The sequence below is a fragment of the Salvelinus alpinus genome, chromosome 9 (assembly GCF_045679555.1).
Source record: "Salvelinus alpinus chromosome 9, SLU_Salpinus.1, whole genome shotgun sequence".
NCBI classification, from domain to species: Eukaryota; Metazoa; Chordata; class Actinopteri; order Salmoniformes; family Salmonidae; genus Salvelinus; species Salvelinus alpinus.
This window is the reverse complement of record NC_092094.1, coordinates 22,181,173-22,208,673: the sequence shown is the minus strand read 5'-3', so window position 1 is coordinate 22,208,673 and position 27,501 is coordinate 22,181,173. Positions and strand designations below refer to the sequence as shown.

General features: G+C 45.1%; 2 protein-coding genes across 2 annotated transcripts; both read left to right on the top strand.

Moving 5' to 3' along the window:
• Positions 1-415: 415 nt before the first annotated feature.
• On the top strand, positions 416-12,166 carry LOC139530932 (membrane protein MLC1-like). The gene is made up of 8 exons (XM_071327744.1): positions 416-708; positions 1,171-1,260; positions 2,748-2,897; positions 6,431-6,547; positions 6,732-6,788; positions 6,886-7,008; positions 7,855-8,016; positions 12,155-12,166. Exons 1-8 carry the CDS (start codon positions 475-477, stop codon positions 12,164-12,166), a joined length of 945 nt encoding a protein of 314 aa, XP_071183845.1. The 5' UTR covers positions 416-474.
• LOC139583974 (pannexin-2-like) lies at positions 10,483-27,234 on the top strand. The gene is made up of 6 exons (XM_071415462.1): positions 10,483-11,257; positions 16,025-16,897; positions 19,338-20,452; positions 23,466-23,598; positions 23,853-24,041; positions 24,386-27,234. The coding sequence occupies exons 2-6, from the start codon at positions 16,669-16,671 to the stop codon at positions 24,691-24,693; spliced, it is 1,974 nt and encodes a 657-aa protein (XP_071271563.1). The 5' UTR covers positions 10,483-11,257; positions 16,025-16,668; the 3' UTR covers positions 24,694-27,234.
• The last annotated feature ends 267 nt before the right edge of the window (positions 27,235-27,501 follow it).

The following is a 27,501-nucleotide window of genomic DNA, read 5'->3' as shown; positions in this document are numbered from 1 at the left end:
GTACATTTATTTGCACATATTTTCTATTTGTATTGATCTTGTTTCTTGCTGTCCCCTCAACGTTATAACCACTTTCTACTACACACCATTTTCACTCAGAACTAAATAATGCTCTCAGAGTATAGCTGAATTATTGTGATTAATATAACTCATAATAAATCTTGTTGATCTTATATTTTTATATTGGAAAGAAGATATAAAAAAAATCAAGGTTAATGGTACAGAAAACCATTTTGTCTTATGACACTTTGTACAAAATCCTTATTTATCAACTGATAATTAACTGAAATAAATAATCATTTCCATTTGTGCAACCATATTATACTTCCTAAAGGACCAAAGACGATGAAGTTATCGTTCCGATTCTGATTCTGATTACTCAGTGTCTGAATGTCCACTCTCACAGACACATTTCCTCAGACCCAGAGTGACCGTCCCATTGGACCGTCGGGGGGCACTGTCAATCATCTCACCATGATGCAGCTGGACGATCTGTCTGCCGTGGAGGAGTTCAGCTACGCCCAGATGCCCACGCTGGAGAGAGGAGCTGGTGGGGCTACAATGGGACGGCAGGGGTGTGTGGAGAGGAACCGACCAGAGAGCTACACGGTGGATGTCAGGGCCAGTGACCTGCAGCTTGCCCACTCTGAGAAGCCCATGCACCCCTGCCTCAGTTATAGGACCTGGCTCTACAGTGTTCTCATTGGGGTAAGAGGTCAGGAGGTTAAAGTTCAAGGGTTAAAGGTTAAACGTTGCTACAGCAGGGAGTTGGCCAACTCTAGAATTCCAGAAAACACAGTGCTGCTGGTTTTTTGTTTGTACCAGGAATTTATTGTAAATGATTAGTCATAGTCAATGCCATTGACTGGTTAGAGAGTCCACACACCTGGTTACTCCATTCACAGTCTGATTTGAAGGCAGAAAAACAGCATAACAGCATTACAGCATCCTTCGAGGAGGAGATGTACACCTCTGGTTTAAAACTTTTTCTTAGGGGTGAAAGCAGAGAGAACAGGGGTAGCGCGACAACTTTTTGGTAAGTGAACTCTCCTCTAGGCAGTTTACGTACTAACCACTGTGTGTGTGTGTGTGTGCGCGTGTGTTTGTGTTTGTGTCTGTGTCTGTGTCTGTGTCTGTGTCTGTGTGGGTGGGTGGGTGGATGGTCCACAGAGCAGTCTGCTGGTCATGGCTGGCTTCTCTCTCTACCTGGGCAACGTGTTTCCTGCTGCTATGGACTACCTGCGCTGTGCTGCAGGCTCGGTGAGGGGCTCTTCTAGCTCTTAGGAAACGTTGCTGCAATATTTCGATTTTTTATGTGTTATTTCTTACATTATTAGCCCAGGAAATGTTTTGTGTTATTACTTACAGCCGGGAAGAACTTCTGGATATCAGAACCGCGGTAACTCACCAGAATTACCAGCATTACGACCAGGAATACGACTTTCCCGAATCGGATCCTTTTTTTGTACCCTCCAGGCCAATTTAACTGATTCCAGAGGCTGTTCCAATACATCGCCGGCGGAAAAGAGGTACTCGGAGGTACTCAGGAGGTGCGCACACCACCCACCGCTTCCGAGTATATTACTTGCTAATGTTCAGTCTCTGGATAATAAAGTTGACGAGCTCAGGGTGGGCTCTCCTTCCAGAGAGACATCAGGGTTTGTAACATACTCTCTCTCTATATATACTGTCTGAGTTCGTTCAGCCAGTTGGATTCTCAGTTCATCGCACAGACATGAATACATATCTCTCCGGGAAGAAGAAGCGGGGCGGGGGTTCATGTTTTATGATTAACTACTCATGGTGTGATTCTGATAACATACAGGAACTTAATTAAGTCCTTTTGTTTACCTGACCTAGAATACTTCACAATCAAATGCCGACCATATTACCTTCCAAGAGAATTCTCTTCGGTTATAGTCATAGCCGTGTATATTCCCCCTCAAGCCAATACCACGATGGCCTTCAAAGAACTTCAAAGAACTTTATGCAAACTGGAAACCACATATCCTGAGGCCGCATTTATTGTTGCTGGGGATTTTAACAAAGCAAATTTGAGGAAAACTTTACCGAAGATCTATCAACACATTGACTGTAGTACTCGCGCTGCTAAAACACTCAACCACTGCTAGTCCAAATTCCGGAATGCCTACAAGAACCTCCCCCGCCCTCCCTTCGGCAACTGAATTCACGACTCCATTTTGCTCCTCCCTTTCTATAGGCAGAAACTCAAACAGGAAGTACCTGTGCTAAGACTATTCAACGCTTGTCTGACCAATCAGAATCCGCGTTTCAAGATTGTTTTGTTCACGTGGACTGGGATATGTTCCGGGTAGCCTCTGAGAACAACATAGACAAATACACTGATACGGTGACTGAATTTATCAGGAAATGTATAGGAGATGTTGTACCTACTATGACTATTAAAACCTGCCCTAACCAGAAACCGTGGATAGATGGCAGCATTCGCGCAAAACTGAAAACGCGAACCATCACATTTAACCATGGCAAGGTGACTGGGAATATGGACGAACACAAACAGTGCAGTTATTCCCTCCGTAAGGCAAGCAAACAGGGCAAAACGTCAGTATAGAGACAAAGTGGAGTTGCAATTCAACTGCTCAGACACAAGATGTATGTGGCAGGGTCTACAGACAATCACGGACTACAAAGGGAAAACCAGCCACGTCGCGGACACCGACGTCTTGCTTTCAGACAAGCTAAACACCTTCTTCACCCGCTTTCAGGGCAATACAGCACCACCGACTACCAAGGACTATGGGCTCTCCTTCTCCATGGCTGACGTGTGTAAGACATTTAAGCGTGTTAACCCTCGCAAGGCTGCCGACCCAGACGGCATTCCTAGCCGCGGCCTCAGAGCATGCGCAGACCAGCTGGTGTAGTGGAAATATTGAATCAAATATTTCTCAGATACCGGAACTTGTAAATTCAAATAGACTTTATTACAAAAGTAACAGAAGCTGAGCAATTCCATGGAACTACTGAATTCTCTTGTTACAGACCTCAGGCTTTATAGGTTTCCACCTTCTGTAACGGCAGATTTCCTCCTCTTCGTCTGAAGAGGAGGTGTAGCAGGGATCGGACCAAGACGCAGCGTAGTTAGTGTTCATCATGTTTAATAACGACAAAACCGTAAACACTACAAAATACAAAATAACAAATGTGGCAGAACCGAAACAGTCCTATCTGGTGCATAGAACACAAAGACAGAAGACAACCACCCACAAAACCCAACACAAAACAGGCTACCTAAATATGGTTCCCAATCAGAGACAATGACTAACACCTGCCTCTGATTGAGAACCATATCAGGCCAAACATAGAAACGGAAAACTAGACACACAACATAGAATGCCCACTCAGCTCACGTCCTGACCAACACTAAAACACAAAAGAGCTATGGTCAGAACGTGACAGTACCCCCCCCCCCCCCCCCCCCCCAAGGTGCGGAGGGGAGGGTCTGGGTGGGCATCTGTCCGCGGTGGCGGCTCTGGAGCTGGACGTGGACCCCACTCCACCATAGTCTTTGTCCGCTTCACTGACGTCCTTTGAGCGGCGACCCTCGCCGCCGACCCTGGCCTGGGAACCCTAATAAAGGGCCCCACCGGACTGAGGAGCGCCTCTGGACTGAGGGGCGCCTCTGGACTGAGGAAACTCCTCCGGACGGAGGGGCAGCTCCGGACTGAGGGGCAGCTCATGACTGAGGGGCAGCTCATGACTGAGGGGCAGCTCATGACTGAGGGGTAGCTCATGACTGAGGGGTAGCTCATGACTGAGGGGTAGCTCATGACTGAGGGGTAGCTCATGACTGAGAGGTAGCTCACGACTGAGAGGTAGCTCATGACTGAGAGATAGTTCAGGACTGAGGGGCAGCTCCGGACTGAGGGCAGCTCCGGACTGAAGGGCAGCTCTGGACTGAAGGGCAGCTCTGGACTGAAGGGCAGCTCTGGACTGAAGGGCAGCTCCGGACTGAAGGGCAGCTCATGCAACTCCTGACTGGCGGACGGCTCTGGCGGCTCCTGACTGGCGGGCGGCTCTGGCGGCTCCTGACTGGCGGGCGGCTCTGGCGGCTCCTGACTGGCGGGCGGCTCTGGCGGCTCCTGACTGGCGGGCGGCTCTGGCGGCTCCTGACTGACGGATGGCTCTGGCGGCTCCTGACTGACGGACGGCTCTGGCGGCTCCTGACTGACGGACGGCTCTAGCGGCTCAGGACAGACGGGCGGCTCAGATGGCGCTGGACAGACGGGCGGCTCAGATGGAGCTGGACAGACGGGCGGCTCAGACGGCGCTGGGCAGACGGGTGGCTCAGACGGCGCTGGGCAGACGGGCGGCTCAGACGGCGCTGGGCAGACGGGCGGCTCAGACGGCGCTGGGCAGACGGGCGGCTCAGACGGCGCTGGACAGACGGGCGGCTCAGACGGCGCTGGACAGACGGGCGGCTCAGACGGCGCTGGACAGACGGGCGGCTCAGACGGCGCTGGGCAGACGGGCGGCTCAGACGGTGCTGGGCCGACGGCGGCTCAGACGGCGCTGGGCAGACGGGCGGCTCAGACGGCGCTGGGCAGACGGGCGGCTCAGACGGCGCTGGGCAGACGGGCGGCTCAGGCGGTGCTGGGCAGACGGGCGGCTCAGGCGGCGCTGGGCAGACGGCAGACTCTGGCTTGCTGAGGTGCACAGTAGGCCTGGTGCATGGTGCCGGAACTGGTGGTACCGGGCTGGGAACTCGCACCACTGGGCGAGTGCGGGGAGCAGGAACAGGGCACACTGGACTCTCGAGGCGCACTATAAGCCTGGTGCGTGGTACCGGCACTGATGGTACCGGGCTGAGGGCACGCACCTCAGGGCGATGCGGGGAGAAGGAACAGTGCGTACAGGGCTCTGGAGACGCACAGGAAGCCTGGTGCGTGGTGTTGGCACTGGTGGTACTGGGCTGGGAACACGCACCACTGGGCGAGTGCTGGGTGCTGGAACTGGAGCCCTAGTACGTGGTGCCGGCACCGGAGGCCTGGTGCGTGGGGCTGGCACAGTCTTCACCAGACGGCTAGCACGCACCTCAGGACGAGTATAGAGAGCTGACTCAGGTGACATCAAATCCCCGACACGCTCCGTCGGGCGGATGTCGTGCCTTATGCACCAAACCAGCACCTCCCACATAACTCTCTCCTCCAATCTCCCCATTAACTCCTTTACTGTCTCTGCTTCGCTCACCTCCAATACCGCACTGACCGGCTCTGGTTCTATCCTTGGCTCCTTACGGTAAGCAGGGGGAGTTGGCTCAGGTCTGACTCCTGACTCTGCCACACTCCCCGTGTGCCCCCCCCAAGAAATTTTTGGGGCTGCCTCTCAGGCTTCCAGCCACGCTGCCGAGCTAGCTCCTCATAATGATGCCTCTCTGCTTTCGCTGCCTCCAGCTCTGCCTTGGGGCGACAATATTCGCCTGGCTCTGCCCAGGGTCCTTTACCGTCCAACTCGTCTTCCCATGTCCATTCCTCCTTCTCGCGCTGCTCCTGCTGCCGCTGCCTGTTACCACGCTGCTTGGTCCTTGGTTGGTGGGTGGTTCTGTAACGGCTGTCTTCTGTCTTTGTGTCTATGCACCAGATAGGACTGTTTCGGTTTTTCACATTTGTTGTTTTTGTATTTTGTAGTGTTCTCGTTTATTGTCGTTATTAAACATGATGAACACTAACCACGCTGCGCTTTGATCCTCTCCTTCGTCCACAGAAGAAAGCCGTTACACCTTCAGATAACACACATGGTCACTCCTCTCTATGTAAATGATTAACACCCCTTGTCCTCTCGCCACCATTGTCTTTCTGTTTCAATTATTGCTTGTTAACTCCCACATCTGACGTATCTTTGCTCAGTTTATATTATATTGGTGGCGGCGCCATAGTATTAATACAAAAAAGAATACATTTATTGCATATACAGTGGGGCAAAAAAGTATTTAGTCAGCCACCAATTGTGCAAGTTCTCCCACTTAAAAAGATGAGAGAGGCCTGTAATTTTCATCATATGTACACTTCAACTATGACAGACAAAATGAGAAAAAAAAAAACAGAAAATCACATTGTAGGATTTTTAATGAATTTATTTGCAAATTATGGTGGAAAATAAGTATTTGGTCACCTACAAACAAGCAAGATTTCTGGCTCTCACAGACCTGTAAATTCTTCTTTAAGAGGCTCCTCTGTACTCCACTCGTTACCTGTATTAATGGCACCTGTTTGAACTTGTTATCAGTATAAAAGACACCTGTCCACAACCTCAAACAGTCACACTCCAAACTCCACTATGGCCAAGACCAAAGAGCTGTCAAAGGACACCAGAAACAAAATAGTAACTGCCGTGTATTCCCAATAGTCACTGCTGTGTCTTCCCAATAGTCAAGGCCGTGTATTTCTGACAGGTGATTGAGGTGATAGTAGGAATCTCGGCTGTGTTTGGCGGTATCATCGCTCTCAACATAGACGCCTTGCTCCTGGGTCCATACCTGTCTGTCACCTTCTTCTGGATCTTAGTGGCTGTAAGGCTGTGTGTGTTACAATGGGTCTACACCATTGGTTCACAAATATTTTGTACCCCGCCACAGACACAAAACTGCTTCCAGACACATCCAGTCTTTATTCATGATCCAATAGAGAGTCTGGCTGTGACTCAACAATGGGTGAAAGACTGAAACGCCTCTATTTTGTTCCCTGTCTCTGCAGTGTTTTCCCAGTGCCATTGCCAGCCATGTCGTAGCAGAATACCCCAACAAGTGTCTGGTGAGTTTTTAAAGGTTATGTATTCTGGACAGGTGTCATGCTCAACCATTACCTCACTGAATGAAGACTATCTCTTTCTCTCACTCCTCTCCCTCAGGTGGACATGTTGATTGCCATCAGCAGTGTGACCTCCCCCCTGCTCTTCTCAGCCTCAGGCTTCCTCTCCTGCAGTGTGCTTAGTTTCATTGACATCTTCTTGTATGAGGTGCCTACAGCTAAGGTGAGCTGCCTAGTGTTCTGTGATAGATAGAGTCTCTGTACATAGGATGAGTTCAGTAGGACTGCCTCAGGTCAGCCTCCAGCTCAAAGTCATTGTCACTTGTGAATCCAACCTTTTTGAGAATCATGGTCAAGGTATAACTAACAACTCTGCAGAAATTGTAAAAACATACAGAGCTTTTCATGATTTTTTTATTTTAAATGTAACCTTTATTTAACAAGGCAAGTCAGTTAAGAACAAATTCTCATTTACAATGACAGCCTACATCGGCCAACCCCGGATGACACACGCCTCCTTATGGGACTCCCAATCACAGCTGGTTGTGATACAGCCTGGATTCAAACCAGGTTGTCTGTAGTGACACCTCGGGCACTGAGATGCAGTGTCTTAGACCGCTGCACAACTAGGGAGCCCATGTGGTGGTATTAACTCAGATATTGAGTGAATCCATCGTTTTGAGAAAGGGACAATCAACATGTTCAAAACGTATATACTTAAAGATGTCCTTCAGCGATTGTTGAACTTTTACTGTTGAAAAGTGATATCCCAAATTTGATCAAATTAGTGTTTTTTTAGACACAACTGCAAACTTCAAGGAGTAGGACATTCAATGAGTTAGTCTGATGGGAATTTGTGACGTCATCGGCCTCCCCCTTTGGCAGGGGAAATATAGAGGAGCAATAGATTTGTGTAATGCCATGGCCATGACCTGGACCACCTATTCAGGTGTTCAGGTGTAAATCAGGTGTTAAGTGAGGTGAAAATGAGACTGGAGTGCCACTTTAATGACTCTGTGGTTACAACTCAGATGGCGTACCAAAACAATATGTATGTGTGTGTCCCTAGCAATCATATGACATCCTGCTGCTGATTCTGTTGGTGTTGCTGCTGGTGCAGGCAGTGCTGACTCTGGCCACCGTGGTGCACTGTGCCTCCTACAAGAGTCAGCTCCACATGGGGGCTCCAGAGTGGGATGACAGCCAGCAGCTCCCAGCTCTACACTTAGAGGTACATTACAAACACATTCTGTACCTACTGTTTACACAGTCATGCAGATTCACATAGACATGAACTAGGACTGCTGCACACATCAGGCTCTCTCCTCTCTCTCTCTCTCAAACGCAAACACACACACACACACACACATTGAGTTTTGGCAGATGAGATGTTGTGCTCTATGACTAACTGATGTAGAGTCACTGATGCTTAGATAGCTGGTACATCTCTCACATCAGTCTCTCTGGAAATGTCACTGACGTGTGAGGAGGACTGACGCTTATGTAGCACATGAAGATGTGGGAAACTTACTCCGCAGCATTGTATCCATGTTTACATCGCTCAAGAACTAGCTTTTGAGTGGCACGACGAGTATAGATGCTTGAGGGAGGGTCACGTGTGTTTGTGAAGCAGAGGTCCCGGGTTCGAGCCAAGTACAGTGCATTCGGAAAGTATTCAGACCCATTGACTTTTTGCACATTTTGTTAAGTTACAGGCTTGTTCTAAAATTGATAGAATAAATGTTTTCCTCATCAAATCTACACACAATAATCCATAAAGACAAAGTGAAAACAGGTTTTTAGAAATGTTTGCAAATGTATTAAAAATAAAAACAGAAATACCTTATTTACATAAGTATTCAGGCCCTTTGCTATGAGACTTTGAGTTTGACTTTGAAATTGAGCTCAGATGCATGCTGTTTCCATTGATGGTTGTCCTTCTGGAAGGGTCTCCCATCTCCACAGAATAACTCTGGAGTTCTGTAAGAGTGACCATCGGGTTGTTGGTCAACTCCCTGACCAAGGCCCTTCTCCCCCAATTGCTCAGTTTGGCCGGGCGGCCAGCTCTAGGAAGAGTCTTGTAGGAAGAGTCTTGGTGGTTCCAAACTTCTTCCATTTAAGAATGATGGTAGCCACTGTGTTCCTGGGGACCCTCAATGCTTCATACATTTTTTGGTACCCTTCCACCGGTTCTGTGCCTCGACACAATGCTGTCTCGGAGTGCTACGGACAATTCCTTCAACCTCATGGCCTGGTTTTTGCTGTCAACTGTGGGACCTTGTATAGACAGGTGTGTGCCTTTCCAAAGCATGTCCAATCAATTGAATTTACCACAGGTGGACTCCAATCAAGTTGTATTAACATCTCAAGGATGATCAATGGAAACAGGATGCACCTGAGCTCAATTTCGAGTCTCATAGCAAAGGGTCTGAATACTTATGTAAATAAGGTTTTTCTGTTTTTTATTTTTAATACATTTGCTAAAATTTCTAAAAACCTGTTTTCGCTTTGTCATTATGGGGTATCATGTGTAGATTGATGAGGGGGAAAAACTATTTAATACCTTTTAGAATAAGGCTGTAATGTAACAAAATGTTGAAAAAGTCAAAGGGTTTGAATACTTTCCGAATGCACACAGTACCTTCGGAAAGTATTTAGACGCCTTCAGAAAGTATTTAGACCCCTTGACAGTCAAACGGAAATACAAAAAATATATTTTTGACTGTGATCCTGACTCAGTTGACATGCCAGTAAGTGAAATCAAACAGGTGATCAATCTGTCATGTGACCAAATGCTGCAGACAACACATTCATGGGTCACTATGGAGGAGTTTTGGTTCCTCACTCAAAGGAAATAGTGTGCCGTCTCCCTCCGAGCACTACAACTCATGCTATGCTGATTCAGTGCTGTCATCCGCAATAAAAACAAATATCGATCCAGGTTGGATGTGACAGCACTGTCGACCACGCCGCCTGACTTTGAGACCTCGGTGGCGACATGCATCAAGCACACCCATCTCATTGGTGGTGGTGAGATAAGAGATATGTCAGTTTAATTTGCAATTGAATGTCATAGCCTCACATTAAAAGTGTATGATGGTGAGTTGAGAATAACATCAGCAATACTGTTAGAATGTTTTACAATTGACTGCAATAGTCCCAATTAAAAAAGTGAACATTGGCTGTTAATTACATAATTATTTTTCACATGATTAGGGTCTTGAAAATGTTCAAATATCAAAATGGGGTTGTGGGCCAAAAAAAGTTTGGGAACCACTGCCTTAACTCTTTTAGCTAAATCGTCCCCTAACCTTAATCCTTTAACCTAACTCCTAACCTTAACCCTAACCCCTGGCTTAGCTAATGTTAGCCACCTAGCCACTTAGTTATTGTACGTTTTGCAAATTCGTAACTTATTATACGAATCGCAATTCATAGTATATTGCACGAATTGCAATTCGTAACATATCATACGAATTGTAATTCATAATTTATCATCCGAAATGAATGATGAACATCTACAAATTAATACATTCCATACAAAACGTAATATATACAACTAAATGGAGTGTCTCCGTTTGCAACCACAACACATTCAATTGCTTTCTTGATCACCATTGCGATGCAGCAGTGGTGGAGAGGAAATCCTATATTTGGAAGCAGTTATGAGGAGCGGCATCTAACCGGTGAAAACCGGCTAGGAACCTGACCAGAGTCTGAAGCGCGCGCCTTGGCTTGCTTGCTTGCACGCTTGCTATCGATCTGACCTGTACGGGAGTCTTGCCAGAAACAGCCAACCTAAACAGCCTAGCTATAGCCAATCGTGAATAACCAGAGGCACCACATCTCTGAGCAAAAACACAGCTGCTGCGGGTGGCGTGACTGGGGGTGAGCGAGTTAAGACAGAGTGTTTGTTCCCTGTTTAGCTGCTGGCTGTTCTCCCACTGGGACTTCAGGAGTGTGTGTGAGTTTGAGGGAGTGGGGAGTTATAATGCCTACTTCACAAGGAAGGATTGATTGACTCACTGTTCCTCTCCTCCTGAAACGCAAGATAGCGACAGCTTCGTAGGCTAGCCTAGACTATATGAGGAAATCCTCAGAAGCTTGCATCAGTGTGCCCAATTTATTTTTACTGATAATGTGAGACCTTTTATAAACTACATCCAAAGTGTCGAGTTTGTTCCTCCACCTAAAGATCACAACCCATTGTCTGGGTTTTCACAACACAGTCAAATGGACATTTACATCAGGATTTGTCATTTCAATTTGCGCAAGGAGAGAGGAAGCAATGATTTGTTGAATCCTAATGCGTTACCTATCTCATCTTTGGTTCTGGGGAGAGGAGAGAGACAAACCCCGGAAGGGAGGGTGAGGAGGGGTAAAGGCGGAACAAACCGGTGTGCCCGGATACACGCTGTAGCGGCTCGCCCGCACTGCAGTAACTCTTAGCACGCCGAGGATGCACATGACCTGTGAGTACATTATATTTCCTCCTTGTGTTAAATGGGTGAATTTGAACCCACAGTGGATTCTCGGGCTTGATCTATTTTCCTTATGGATGGACCGTGAATTTTCTGTGCCTGTCACTGATATGGACAGGTGGACTGCAGCTAATACATGTAGAGCTGAAAGTCTAATAAGAGTCCTTACTCAACCCGTTTTAGACTAATACACTCAGATTTTCAGCGCCCCGTCTACACTTCGGGAGCTGTCCACAGCACCAAGTGCTGAATTGGCGTGCACATTAGTTGACTTGCAGCGGAGTGTTTTGTTTTGTGCACCGCTCCTTTGATGTAAGTAGCCAATAGCATGTGGATGACTAGACAACCAACAGTGCGGCATGTTTGAGAATGACTCTTGGACAATTTCACAAGATTAGTAGAGGAAACTCTATCATATCATATGATAGCCTGTATGTAGCATAACCACAATAGCTTTGTTGCTCTGTTATTGTAGCATTTTGTTTAGCAATGGACTTGCATTTGGTGTAACAGTAGCCTAACGCTATTGTTTGCAAAAATAATAGTATTTTTAAATTTTGCTTAACCTGTCATTTGTGCACTTGAAAAATGCAAAGTGAATAGGCGTTATATCGGGGACTGTGCATTGTTGAGGTGAAATTCCACTATTTGCCATGCTCACTTTACAACAGGAGTAGCTAGTTTGGAAGTTTTTGGACGGAGTCCAATCTATAAACTCATGATCACACTCGGAATGGATGCTCACTAATGAGGAGGACCGGTGAGAGTACTTGAAAGATCACACAGTTCCACTCACAATCCTTTAAACATGTAGCCTACAGTGAATTGTGTTCACCTCTTCAGCAAAAGTGAGTCTGATTACACCAAGTGTGTCTATCTGTGTAACAGGGACAGCCTTAACCAAACATGGCATACTGTAGTACTGGCAACTGAATGTGGGCATCCCCTTTAAACACGTGTAGCAGGTCCAACTGTGGGGCATAATCTGTTGTTGGACTGGTGCCAAGGGCTCACCACTGCCAGAAGCCGAGTTTCTGAAATGAGATATTGTCTCCTACAAGACAAAATCGATTTAAAATTGGCAACTGTTGGTTGTAAACCAGATTTTTGGAACTGTTAGACAGACAATTACAAGAATCATCAGGTTATAAATATTAGGATATTGTTTTATGTTAAGGACATTTTTGTGCCCAAGTAAAGCATGTTCAATAATGAAGGAATACAAATAATACATGTGCTACACAGAAGGGCCTTTCCCAGAATCAAGTAGCCTGAAATGTAAATTAATTGAACTGGCCCTTTCACCTACAGTATGTCTCAGGGCTTTCTCATTGTCTGATCCAAGGATCCCGCAAAGATCTTCAGAGTAGGAGAGGGTGTTATCGATTGCGCCAGCGGTGGTCGACGATGTTTCCCCTAGGTACAGATCTGGGACCAGCTTCCCATCCTCCAATCCTATCCTTAACCATTAGTGGGGGAAATGCTAAACTTACCCAAGCACAGCATCTAGGGGAAACTTCACCCTACACCGTTATCTATTCACATAGTCAGTAGTCACTACCTATGACTAATGTTTCATGACTGGTGGCTTGACAAGTTTATATTTTATCTCACAATGATTTATTTATTCAAGATAATTTTACAGCAGATGAACTTCAGCCTATTCTATATATCACATCACATTATTCTCAAATACACTCCATTTGTCATCATAAAGGAGCATAATGCTCTCAAAAATAATATGAATGATTGGTCTTAGCCAGGGGCAATTTATTGAGTAGGTCATGATGCTAACAATTAAGTTGGTAGGCAGGATTTCTGTCCCTCTATCCCTGCACAATGTAATCCACTCTATCTGCAGACTGTATGGGCCTGCTTCTGTGTGGCTCAAGGACTATGGATATTTATGCCAGATTGAGAGAGAATGAGAAGAAGCAAGAAAGAGATGGAGAGAAAAAGAGATGGAAAGAGAGGGAGAGAGAGTGTAAGATGGAGAGAAAGACAGATGGGAGGGGTGTGTGTGGTGGAGTGAGCGGGGAAGATGTGATCACACTCCCCTCGAAGGACATTCACGTAACCGTCCTGGAGTGTGCATGCAGCAGCAACCCCCTCCTCACTTGCAGAGTGCAGCAGTGGCAATGAGACACACACACACACACACCATAAAGCAGCATCCCCCTGACAGGTGTCCTGGATTCTGACATTCAAAATCCCCAGGTTTGACAGTGTTCATTAAAGATGATGTCTCACAGCTCCATGGGAAATGGTTTCACTGTAACGCTGAATGAACAGAACATGAGCATAATGTCATATGACTAATGATTACATCACTGATATGAATCGTAATCTAATAATATCGATTGACTCAGCCAGGAATCAAAACCTTTTTTGGTACCATGTTTGGGAAAAAAAGGCATGTCCTTGTACTCAGTGGTGCATAAAAGTTTTTTAAAGGCTTTTCAAGGTCATCATTCTCATCAGAGCGGGTGACTTCGCCCTTCACAGACCTTGTGTAATCAAAGGCAAATATTCCCCACAGATGTGACCACACTGACAAACTCACTGAAAACTGAGCTCCCACTGCTACTACTGACACAGTAAGCAAAATTACATAGAAAATGTATTTTCAACATATTTTTCTGACATTGAAATCAGGTGCATTTTAGGTGCCGAATGAAAGTTAAAAATATGCATTTTCCGGATGTTGAAAACAATATTTTACGAACTTCGAAAATACATAATTTCCAGACATCGAAAATATGTATTTTCTGGATGTTGAAATCAGGTGCATGTTAGGTGCTGAATGAAAGGTGAAAATACGTATTTTCCCTATGTCAAAAAGATTTACAGACATTGAAAATCTGTCTTTTTCAGTCATTGATTCTATGTCCAAATTTCTGCAAATACGTTCTTTCAAGCCTCTTAATATACTATAGGAAAGAGGAACCAACTGAAGATTGTGACAGAATATGTATTATTGCTCCCATCTGTCACATGCACTTATGCTAGCTTTTCAAAGCATTCCAACCTACAGAATAAACCAACAGACCACTTCAACTACAATAGCATTCTCAGTAGCAGTAAAAAAAAATAACAATCTTGCTATGACTGTGATAAGTTTTTGTTTATCTACCTTAGTTAGCTCTGTGTCTGCTGAATTACCAAAATGTAAATGTAAAAAAAACACTTGAAAAGCATGCTGGGTATTATTCTAATGAGCTCCTCTCCCAAACAAGTACATATTTGATCTGAACAAATCATAGACCTCTAAGCTATGTTTCACAAGTTTAACATCACAGTACGACACAGTTTAGTACAGTAGAGCACAGTAGAGTGCAGTGCGCTACAGTACGGTATAGGATAGCAGAGTTTTATTCAGTAGAGTAGACTACAGTAGATTATGGTACAGTTTAGTTCAGTAGAGTACATTAGAGTAAAGTAGGGTATAATACAGTACACTTTACTTTTCTTTACTGTGCTCTACTGTATGTTTATTTACTGTGCACTGTACTCTGCTGTGCTCTATTGTATTGTACCATGCTGTCCAAACTTGTGAAACATAGATATCTATGATTGGTTCAGATTTGGTTCCCAAATCTGAACCAATTATAGACGTTTATGTTTGTGCCAAATATAGGCCGATCCGGACGTCTGTGGACATTGAAATCAAGGCCGGTCCAGACCGGACAAAATCTGAACCAAACACGGATGTCTATGTTTGGTTCAGATTTTGTCCGGTCCGGACTGCATAAAAAAAAAGACAAAAAAAGACCGGTCCAGACAGTACTAAAGAAAATACATCCAAAAGACATTGCCGTCTGTAAATGCTTAGCGGGGAGTGGGTACAACAGGAATTTAGCTGCATATGGCGATGCAGAACACTACCTTTGAGATGGTGTACCTGAGTGGTGTACCTGAGTATGGTGTTGGTTAGAGAGATAATCTCAACCAGATAATTTACTTGAACTAAACTGTTGGATTTATTTTCAGTGTTTACTGAGCTAGTGTTTTGTTATTGCTCTCTCTTTTAGAAGAAAAAGCCAACATTTTGCAAGTATAGATATAGTATGTTTCTTGACAATCCAACCTGGTCTCAGAGCATTTCGTATTATTTTTATTTTAAATCTGAGACACTCCATTTAGCATGATATGTTACGTTTGGTATGGTTACATAAAACAGATGGTTAGTTAAGGCAAAAAATGAAAGTAGGGTAGTTGGTTGGGGTGGATGGAAGGGTATATAACACAAACGTCGAGCAACCTAAAGGTTGCGAGTTCAGATCTCATCACGGACAATTTATTTATTTTTGCTAATTAGCAACTTTTCTACTACTTTTTAGCTACTTAGCTACTTACCACTACTTAGCATGTTAGCTAACCCTTCCGCTAACACTAACCCTAACCTTTTAGCTAACCCTTCCCCTAACATTAACCCTTTAACCTAACTCCTAAACCCTAGCAAACGTTAGCATGCTAGCTAATGTTAGCAACCAAGCCACCTAGCTAGAATTCGTAACATATATGTTTTGCAAATTCGTAACATATAGTACATTTTACAAATCCGTAATATATTGTACATTTTGCAAATTCATAACATCTGTTATGAAATGGGTGTTGAATTGTAAATCACAATATATCACACAAATTAATACATACCATACGAAACATAATATTGCATACTAAATGGAGTGTCTCGGATTTACATACAGAATAATACGAAATGCTCTGAGACCAGGTTGGACAATCTGTCTTTTGCAGGAAGATGGAATCGGAGTAGGTATCCCTATTGATCTGGGTATACTATGAATCCATACAAACTCATCCACCGGAGACCACACTCTTTGAGAACCGAGAGAAAGATCATCTATCCTTCCTTTTACCTGACACACTGTGTGTGGACCAAGGCCAGTTAAAGGTGAGAGAACAAAAGCACAGAATGTACACAGCACAACTGGAACCCACAGTAAACCACTGACTGAACACAATGTCCTTCCTCGGTGAGGGAAGAGACAGTCAGAGAGCATCAATCTGTCTGACTCACCGTCAGTGAACATATCCAAGACTGTCCATCAAAACCCAGTCGTTCCTGCCACGCCACATGACCAGCTCTGGCATTGAGACCGCCAGTCCTGTGTGAGTTGGTGTGTAACAGTGTGAGTGGACGTAGCTAGGAGGAGGGAGGTCCCACTTACAGTCAGTGAAGATCCCAATACACCCAAGAGACTGTCCATCACATCAAGACCCAGCCATTACTGACTTTACATAACCACATAACCAGGTCTGGCCTGGAGACAGCCAGTCCTGTGTGTGTGTGTGTGTGTGTGTGTGTGTAAGTAGCCCAGTGTGTGTGAGTGGGTGGAGGTATCTAGGAGGAGGGGGTGGCCGTTGTCTTCTCAGGCCAGATGCAGAACATCCTCGAGCAGAACTTAGACATGGCCACGGCTCTGCTGGCGGGAGAGAAGCTGAAGGAGCTGATCCTGCCTGGCTCTTCCCAGGATGAGAAGGGAGGAATGCTGGCCGGCCTTATGGTCCAGCTTAAACTGGAGCTACCATTTGACCGCGTAGTCACCATCGGCACCGTCATCATACCCATCCTGCTCGTCACTCTTGTCTTCACAAGGAACTTTGCAGGTCAGTGGGTCGGCAAGATGGCAGACCTGGCTTCAACTATTATTTGAAATAATATACATTAGTTGTGCTTGTCTGGGGCAATTGAACCAGTAGAATAGTTGCAAAAGTGCAAACACCGCCCCTTTTGGCACTCCAGGCAGACGAGAGCAAACTAATATTTTGAGAGTTTGCTCTCGTCTGCCTGGAGTGCCAAAAGGGGCGGTGTTTGCACTTTTGCAACTATTCTACTGGTTCAATAGTATTTGAATCCAGGTCTGGCAGATGGCCACTAGAGGGGCCTGTGACATTGCTATGCTGCTGCAGTAAACACCAAACACACACAGCAGGTTGGGAAGGGAACTGTATGTCTTAACTGTTGTTGTTAACTCACATCACATCAGCCTTTCACTTTACACTGAACCAGAACACAGATACCAGTAGACAGCTGTAGTAGCTTTATGTTATTCATACTATGGCATTGGTATATTAAAAAACAACAACAAAGGTTTCTCTCACAGACAATGCCCCAACAACATTGGCATTCATAATGTCTAACAGTAGGACATTTTCCTGGAGAGTTTACTTGTGCTCTATTGGTGCTTTTCCAGTGAGTCTTACCCCACACCAGGTTGTCACCCGTGTTTTATGTTAATGTGAGCTCTAAGGTTATCGTGTTTCCATCAGGAGTGTGATTTGTGGTGAGCTGAATCAACAACCTCTGCATCATTTCATGTTGTGTTTGCTGGCCTAGCAAAACGCCTCCTGCCTCCATGTTGTGTTGCTACCATGCTGTGTTGTCACATGTTGCTGCCATGCTATGTTGTTGTCTAAGGTCTCTCTTTATGTAGTGTTGTGGTCTCTCTCTTATCGTGATGCGTGTTTTAATCCCGTCCCAGGGGCTGAAAAAGAAAAGACAAAACACACATCACGACAAGAGACACCACAACACTACATAAAGAGAGACCTAAGACAACAACATAGCATGGCAGCAACACGTGACAACACAGCATGGTAGCAACACAACATGGAGGCAGGAGGCGTTTTGCTAGGCCGTCATTGTAAATAAGAATATATTCTTAACTGACTTGCCTAGTTAAATAAAGCTAAATTAAAAAAATGAAAATCATGACTGTTGGTTTGTAAGAAGGTGTTAAAGTTCACAGTTAGCCATTGTTATGTAAATTAAAGCTTAAAAGTGCCTAGGGCCTTGCCTTGGCTCCAAGTCTGAGCAGGTCTGCTGGAGCCATGGCACAGTGAGACACGGGGGCCGGCCCGCGTCGATGGAAACAGAAAAGTCAGAATCTTTTGGGTAAAACACTCGGGTAAATCCTCAGACGAAATGCACCATATGTTATTTTTTGATCAGAATGATAGATCTGGGAAATGTAGGGTTAAGTATGCAGTGCTTTTGGTTTTTGGTGTGAGAGATCAGTTCAGAGATTAGACTGGGCTACTGTAGTGAATAGAGAGGAGAGAGGAGAGAAAGGAAAGCTCAATGCTGAGTCAGGCTGTCTGCATAGCAGCACCAACCAGCTGTGACTGAGCATTTCACTTAGTACCGGGCGGGAAGTACTGGTCCGACAGAGGATGGGATTGGGTGGGAGCCCATCTCTGTATTCTCTGCACTACTCCTCTTCAAAACATGGGTTGCCAACGGGACCCATTTGATAGGCCCCACAAACCTCAAGTGCCATGGCAACAACCGAAGACAGCAGTGCAACGTGCACTATATTACATTTATGTACAATACTTATTGTATTGATGTCATTGGTTGCTACCCTTAAATTGAACAAATTATGTTGGATTTAAGTCTTAGGCAAAGTCCAATACCAAATGAAGGAGCCTACAGGCCAAATATGAACGTGTGCAAATTTGAAGAGCAATCACATAAACTTTCTCAAGCCTGAAAAACAGCCCTTTCCCAGACACTGTACCCACCCCAGCCCTCAGACACCTGGCTCAGCACTTTGCAGTCAGTGTGTAATGTTCTCATGCTCAGTTCAACAATCATTAAATGAAAGTCACAAGTGCACCTCAGGGCTAGATGCACCCCTGAACCTACCAGACCTTGTCAGTCGGCCGTCGAATGGCCTTGCTGCTACCACACTCAAGCATAACAGGGAAAGAATGGATGGAATACAAGTGTGGCTTGAAGTGCGGCCTCCTTCTCTGTCTCCTCTGCAGATGGTTTTATACCATGAATCAGCACTTCCAGAGAGTAATGAAATCTGAGAAGTCTTCTGACACAAATGGATGAAATTAATCAATGGTATTTCCCCCACATAGGAAACATCTATAATATCAACATTATATCAAGGACTGACTGTTAGAGGAAAGTTTGACAACAATTTTTTTTGTTGTTGATTCACTTACTGTAAATAGATTACAAACATCCATTACCCTCAGTCATGTTGTAATGTCAGATTATGAGGCTAACTCTCTCCTTCTTTTCCCCTCTCAGAGGAGTCAATCTACTGCTACACGCCTCACAACTTCACCCGTGACCAGGCCCTGTACGCACGAGGCTACTGCTGGACAGAGCTGCGTGACGCCGTTCCCGGGGTGGAGCCTGACCTTCGACCTTCGCTGTTTGAGCACAAGTTCCTACCCTACGCCCTGCTGGCCTTCGCCGGGATTATGTACATCCCTGCTTTGGGCTGGGAGTTCATGGCCTCCACAAGACTTACCTCTGAGCTCAACTTCCTGCTTCACGAGATTGACAACTGCTACCACCGGGCTGCCGAGGGCCGGGCCCCTAAGATCGAGAAGCAGATCCAGTCGAAAGGACCAGGCATCACGGAGAAAGAGAGACGAGAGATCATCGAGAACGCGGAGAAGGAGAAGAGCCCCGAGCAGAACCTGTTTGAGAAGTACCTGGAGAGGCGAGGCCAGAGCAACTTCCTGGCCAAGCTGTACCTTGCGCGCCACCTGGCCATCATGTGCCTCAGCTCCATCCCCATCTCCTACCTGAGCGCCTACTGGCACCGCCAGCGCCAGAACGAGTTCAGCTGTGCCCTGGGGGAGCCTCCAGACTCCAGCAGCATCCCTGAGCTGAGGCTCAGCGTCAACTGCAAACTGCCAGCCGTGCAGCTGCAGCGCATTATGGCCGCCGTAGACATCGCCCTGCTGAGCACCATGAACCTTGTCATCCTGGTCAACCTGCTGCACCTGTTCGTGGTGCGGAAGTCCAACTTCGTGTTCGACAAACTGCACAAGGTGGGCATCAAGACGCGGCGGCGCTGGCAGAAGTCTCAGTTCTGTGACATCAACATCTTGGCCATGTTCTGTAACGAGAACCGCGACCACATCAAATCACTCAACCGCCTTGACTTTATCACCAATGAGAGTGACCTCATGTATGACAATGTGGTGAGGCAGCTGCTGGCCGCCCTGGCCCAGTCTAACCATGACGCTACACCCTCTGTGAGGGACTCAGGCATCCAGACCCTAGACCCCAACATGGACCCCTCTCTCTTGGGAGTGGGGGAGCTGGGAGGGGAGCCGCTGGTCATCAAACGACCACGCAAGAAGATGAAGTGGATCCCCAGCTCCAACCCCCTCCCCCAGCCTTTTAAGGTAGGTCCCCATGCATAGGCGGCCTAAATGCTACCTGCCACAGGTTTGCCTAAACATCACTGTTACCATGGTTACCCCATGGATATTCAGTATGAAAGAAGTCTGCCTAAAAAATATGCAAGTCTACAAGTCAGAATGTTGAATAAAATGATATTTACACTTACTTTACCGGTTGTCCGTGCTGTTGGTGCTTTTGACGGTAGGAGGTGGAGATAGGGTATCCACAGGAAAGTGTTGTTTACCTGACTTTTTGTGTTCTGTCACTTGCATTTTCAATCTCCTGATGCATGATGTGCAACATGTAAACAATAGCCAAATGTACCGAACATAGTCAATCGAACCACGTTTCCTCGCAATCAGATGGAAGCGTTTGTGAAATTTGACAGCTGATTGTGTGGGACAACATTCACTCTGTGGTTCGGTTAGACTTGGTCATATTGTGCATGCAAAAAAAATGATGTACAGACCAGCGTACTGAAGGTCGGGTTGATAACACTTCCCTGTGGATATGTTGTCTCAGATTGCCTCCGACATAGGCACAAACTCAGCGGACAAGAGATTCTAAAAGAGGGTAGCCACAGGTCTGCATATTCTGGCCAATTATCATGGGCTGGAAATGCAATCTGTTTGTCTAAAACTGAATTACACATAGTCGGCTAAATCTATTATTGTTATGACTAATTACCACCAATGAAAAAAGGATATTCCTGATTTCCAACTCAAATTAACTGATATTGATTCATCTTCTCACACTAAGAAACCAACCTGTGGATTTCCATCCGATTAATGTCTTAGGATATTAATCTAAATTAATATGCAATAAAATAGTCTTCACCCACTGTGCTGAAGCGCACATGTTACAGCACCACTTACTGTAGAGTCGGTTTGTTCAGTGTACTAGAACAATATCTAAGATATTCGTATCAGCATTTATTGAGAAGACTTGACATGATGTTTCTGATTGAAAAGGCCCTTAGAGAAATGAGGCCCTCAGCAAGAGATGGTACCAAACTCTCTAAAGGAAGAGAACCTACTCGGTTTTAAGAGATCTGTCATGGATTCCCCCTTAGTATGTGTATATACTGTATGTGCGCTCTGTTCCCCATTGTCCTTGTTGATTATTGTTCCATGTCCGTTGGTCTTGTGAGTACCTGTGCTCTGTTGTGTCGGCTTGCGTGTTACTGTGTTAATGTGCACTTGTTATTACGGGTCTCGTTCCGTGTCTTGTTATTATGGGTATCGTCCAGTGTATTTATTAGAGGTTTACACCTCGCTCTTTGTTTGGGTTACAGCCTTGTGTTATACACTGCTCAAAAAAATAAAGGGAACACTAAAATAACACATCCTAGATCTGAATGAATGAAATATTCTTATTAAATACTTTTTTCTTTACATAGTTGAATGTGCTGACAACAAAATCACACAAAAATTATCAATGGAAATCAAATGTATCAACCCATGGAGGTCTGGAATTGGAGTCACACTCAAAATTAAAGTGGAAAACCACACTACAGGCTGATCCAACTTTGATGTAATGTCCTTAAAACAAGTCAAAATGAGGCTCAGTAGTGTGTGTGGCCTCCACGTGCCTGTATGACCTCCCTACAACGCCTGGGCATGCTCCTGATGAGGTGGCAGTCTGTGGTGCAACGTGGCGTTGGTGGATGGAGCGAGACATGATGTCCCAGATGTGCTCAATTGGATTCAGGTCTGGGGAACGGGCGGGCCAGTCCATAGCATCAATGCCTTCCTCTTGCAGGAACTGCTGACACACTCCAGCCACATGAGGTCTAGCATTGTCTTGCATTAGGAGGAACCCAGGGCCAACCGCACCAGCATATGGTCTCACAAGGGGTCTGAGGATCTCATCTCGGTACCTAATGGCAGTCAGGCTACCTCTGGCGAGCACATGGAGGGCTGTGCGGCCCCCCAAAGAAATGCCACCGCACACCATGACTGACCCACCGCCAAACCGGTCATGCTGGAGGATGTTGCAGGCAGCAGAACGTTCTCCACGGCGTCTCCAGACTCTGTCACGTCTGTCACATGTGCTCAGTGTGAACCTGCTTTCATCTGTGAAGAGCACAGGGCGCCAGTGGCGAATTTGCCAATCTTGGTGTTCTCTGGCAAATGCCAAACATCCTGCACGGTGTTGGGCGGTCCTGCTGCTGGGTTGTTGCCCTTCTACGGCCTCCTCCACGTCTCCTGATGTACTGGCCTGTCTCCTGGTAGCGCCTCCATGCTCTGGACACTACGCTGACAGACACAGCAAACCTTCTTGCCACAGCTCGCATTGATGTGCCATCCTGGATGAGCTGCACTACCTGAGCCACTTGTGTGGGTTGTAGACTCCGTCTCATGCTACCACTAGAGTGAAAGCACCGCCAGCATTCAAAAGTGACCAAAACATCAGCCAGGAAGCATAGGAACTGAGAAGTGGTCTGTGGTCACCACCTGCAGAACCACTCCTTTATTGGGGGTGTCTTGCTAATTGCCTATAATTTCCACCTGTTGTCTATTCCATTTGCACAACAGCATGTGAAATTTATTGTCAATCAGTGTTGCTTCCTAAGTGGACAGTTTGATTTCACAGAAGTGTGATTGACTTGGAGTTACATTGTGTTGTTTAAGTGTTCCCTTTATTTTTTTGAGCAGTATATATATATATATACGTGTTTGTTTTGGGCTTTGTCCCCGTCATGTTCATGATGTACGCTATTTTGGGTAGAGAAATAAAAAAAACGATTTAGTATTCCTGCGCCTGTCTCCTATCATTATACAACGTAACAGGATCGTTCACTTTTTAAGTTTGAGCTTTTTTGCTAATTATCTAGGGTGTTGTTGTTTCATCCCAAACATTTTAAAGTTTGTTAAAACCAGAGGTAACCCTTAGTAAGTCGGAAAAAACCCTTGGTAAAATAAGCTAAAACTTCACAAAAGTGAACCATCCCTTCAATAATCTAATTCTACTTGGGATAATTGTACTAACTGTCCATGTCTGTCCATGGTGAAGGAACCTCTGACAATGACGCGTTTGGAGAACAGCACTAAGACTGAGAAGCCCAAACCGGTGAGGAGGAAACCAGTGGCAGAGAACTATGTTGCTCCATTAAGCAAGAGCACACAGTACCCGCCCTCTGCCAAAGGTACTGTACTGAGAGCAGTGACATTACTGTAGAAATTATGGTAATAGAAAGTTGAGTAGGCTAATATACATTTTATGGTTACTCAGAATTTTGCTATATTTTCTATTTTGGATATTTGACTAAAACTGCTTTTGCATAGAAAAGTGCTTCAGGAATGTCACATACTGTAAATAAAGTTGTGCAACTCATGCACAATTTGGTCATGCTATTGTGTTCTATCCCCCTTACCATATCTGTTGAATGCCTGACTCTAGATATGAGCGCAATGGAGAAAAAGCACAGTCGCAACTTTACCCTGGATGTTCACCCATACATGCTGACCATCCGTAAGCCCACCAAGGTAGAGACAGTCAGCACAGAGCCTCTGCCCCCTGACCACACCCTGGACTCTGTGTTCATCGAGGGCACACACACCATCGTCCATGTCTCTGCTTCTATCACAGGTATTATTGCCATGCCTCATCTCAGGAGGAATCTGTCACCAAGGCAACCAAACCTTATTCTATATATTCCTGTCTCCCCTGATTTATTTTTGGCATTTTAGAGAAAGGAAAGAAAGGAGAGAACTGAGAAAAAGCCAACTCTAACAGAATGCTTAACCTAATGCAATGGTGACCGAGTTTGCGATGGTGACCCAGAGTTTTTCATGACCACTTTGTCTTTATAGACTACAAGTAGGCTATAACTAGGGTCTAAAAATGTTCCTGGTTAGGTCATGTGGTCAGGAAAGAACTGTGGGCCTGTGTACAATTGTACCATAGTTTTTTCTCTCTCTCTCCCTCTTCAGAAAAGAAAGATTGCACCCCAGAGTCCACCAACACGGTCTTCTCTACAATGACCGTCCCCACCAGCATCTATCTGAACGATGCCACTCCCAGCCCCAACCCACCCTCCCTCGCTGACTGCCACCCTACAGATTCCCTGATCAAACAAGAGGAGCCCGAAGCCCAGCCTGCAGTCTTTACTCGGATCCCTTCCCACCAGCTTCTAAGTATGCACCAGATACTCAGTATGGAGGAAGAGGGGGCTGGAGGCCAGGGGGCCAGACTGGCTGAGAGACCCGTGGGGGAACTAATCGCTGCTGGGGAGTGCTGAGGAGGAGACACACACGTCCCCCCTCAAAATGTCCCCAAACACCGCAACATGTACTCACCACTTCCATGCCAATCACTGTCTGCCTATAGAAAAAAAACCTTGTCCTCCTGACCACACAGTTGTGCTGTGCTCACAATGCACCTCTTCTCTGGTGAAGGGACTGAATGAGGGTGCCGATGGTGCTGAACCATCATTTTTTTATGAAGATTTAACAAGATGCAGCAAAAGAGAGGATACTGGTTCAATGTGTGCTAATCAACCCTGTCATCTGCTGTAACTCGCTCAGCACTTGATTTGTCCAGGATGGGAAGCAAGGAGACTTTGTTGAAATGCAGACAGCATTTGTTGCTCATATCCTTGACTTGGAGAGGAAGCAGCTCATATTACAAAAGCTAGGAAAGAGAAAAGGGAAGGTGGAATGCTTTTTACACACATTTTAGTAAAGCACACCATGTAAAAGACTGCTTTACCAACAGTTAAATTCTGAAAACATGTTTATAAAAACATTACTATCATTGCTTATTGTCCCTCTATCCAAGTATACTGAAAGCCCATGCAATACGTTTAAAAATCTGCACTGCAATATATGCAAAAGAATATGCAATAATGTATACACTTCCAACTTACAAGACATTTTACATACTGTAAATAATCTATAGACTCTGTAGCCCTATGTCGGTTGTTGTGGTGTGCTTCACACATAAATGTTCAATTAGTTAATCAGTGTCATTTGACCACACAGAGGACAGAGGAGGCGAAGTGAGAATGCACCTACCTTACTGAAGATTGGGCTCAGAAGTTGCAATCTGTAACTTTAATTTTCCCAGTGGCACACACCTATCCAAGAAGTGAAACAAAAACAAATGGTTACATTAGTTTTAGTTCCCCTTTAGTTTACAAACAAGTGCAGGGGCAGTACTTTTGAGTGGGAATGAAAGTTACAGATGGCAACTTTAATGGGTTCCTCTCACACCACTAGTGCACTTACTATGTGAGGTTGATTGATCCATCCAATAAGGAAGTCATATAATAGATTTTCTTGTGTAAAATACATGTCAGATTCAGAAACACTTCCACTTTAATGAATATAGGCAAGAATATGCATAATAATTTTTTGCCAACATTTTGCATTCAAGTTGCATTCATCTTCTTGCTATGGATCTACAAATGTGTTCCAACCTTGCCACCTCTCAATGTCAGTGTTTGTCCCTATATGAGCCCTAATTACTGTGATAGTTACTCTGAACTGTTGAGCTGTCAAAGTACAGTCGTCTTTACACCAGCACTGCATTTCAACTGAAACCTGGACTCATTTGGGGACATTACAGTCAACCCCAGCTGGACATTGCAGTCCCTCCCAGCTCTTCTTGTGAAAGTTTTGAAGAATAAGTGAAGTGGTACGTAGATAAAGAAAACATTGTACACAATGAAATATACAGCATCTGAATGCTTTGCTTTTGACTGTCCTACCATTTCACCATAGCCATAGGCCTGCCTTGCCACGTGCCACCACATTGAGAGCAACAACAGCACCCCATTTCAGTAACACTTTCTCATCGTGCTGTCTCATTACTCACCAAAGACAATGAAATTAACGAATGAAAAGTACAGTACTGTAGTTAGTAGAATCGTTATCAGGATATAAAAGCACCTTTCACCGGTTATGATGCCATAGACAAGGGGATATGTGTAGCAAACAACCACCATCAACCGTATGTCTGAGCAATTGGTAGCCAAAACTGAACAGTGATGGCAGACCAATCTACAACAAGCAGGTATTTTTCATGAACACACTATGAGGATTCCTCTATGCTGTGAATCTGTCATCTTGGGCAATAAAATATGTATAAAAGGGCATGTAAAAATGTGCATGTAAAAGGATTAGAAATCCTATAATATTACTTAACCTACCAGTGAGATATAGGGTAAGTGTATTTGGCAATGTAAAGTTGACCTTCCAAATAGATTGATGGTTGTGATGTTCACAGTCTAAAATCCACTAAATGCATGGTTTGGGAAACTACCTGCCTGGTTAGGCTACCTTAGACATATTATTCAGCAGATGCAATCTGAAGGGTGCTTGTCTGGCAATTTTTTAGACGACAAAAAATACATAAATTTCATGATCTGTGGTTAGCACACTATCCCCTTGATGTACTCAGCACACTAATGCCTCCAAAGGCACTTTAAATATGACATGTAGCACAAGTTTATGAGTGTGAACATGTTGATAGAGCAGCGCTCCTCCTCATGCTTTCTTCGGAGTTGGGGACCTCAGATTGGGGAAAGAAATGGTTTTGTTCCTGAAGGCTCTGTCTAGGTAGATTGCCTACATTCCCTGCCTGGGTACAGATCTAGAAACAATTTATCCACCCCAAATCCTAGTCCCAGTAAAACAGAGGAAAGACAGTGTAACTTGATCCTGCTCCTTCTTAAGGTGGGTGGTGTTTCTCTGGTGAAATAAGAGTTGTGGGGGGTTATAAGATGTAGTCATGAGTAATACACTTTAAAAAAATAAAAGTTGAACATGAGTTCTTTCTATACATGTTTCTGTAATTAATAGCATATGCATGAAAATAGATATATAAAATACACAATAATAAGAACTACAAGCATATTTCCACCACGAACTACAAGTACCAGAAGGCAACGACAACAGACGAGTCACAGTCTGACTGAGTACAGGTAAGAGCACACAGGTTGGCTAGCCTGTAAGTTTGCATTCCTATTTATTATATTAACGTAGCTTTAATATTGTAAACTGATATACACCTGTTTACCAAGGAGTTAGCAAGCTATCAGATATGC

Excerpts from the sequence above, each read along its gene's own strand:
- LOC139530932 (XM_071327744.1), top strand. The coding sequence starts at position 475 with ATGATGCAGCTGGACGATCTGTCTGCCGTGGAGGAGTTCAGCTACGCC. Across the intron at positions 709-1,170 it reads TCTACAGTGTTCTCATTGGG|AGCAGTCTGCTGGTCATGGC; the intron begins GTAAGAGGTCAG and ends GATGGTCCACAG. Across the intron at positions 2,898-6,430 it reads GAGCATGCGCAGACCAGCTG|GTGATTGAGGTGATAGTAGG; the intron begins GTGTAGTGGAAA and ends TATTTCTGACAG.
- LOC139583974 (XM_071415462.1), top strand. The coding sequence starts at position 16,669 with ATGCAGAACATCCTCGAGCAGAACTTAGACATGGCCACGGCTCTGCTG. Across the intron at positions 23,599-23,852 it reads GTACCCGCCCTCTGCCAAAG|ATATGAGCGCAATGGAGAAA; the intron begins GTACTGTACTGA and ends GCCTGACTCTAG. Across the intron at positions 24,042-24,385 it reads TGTCTCTGCTTCTATCACAG|AAAAGAAAGATTGCACCCCA; the intron begins GTATTATTGCCA and ends CTCCCTCTTCAG.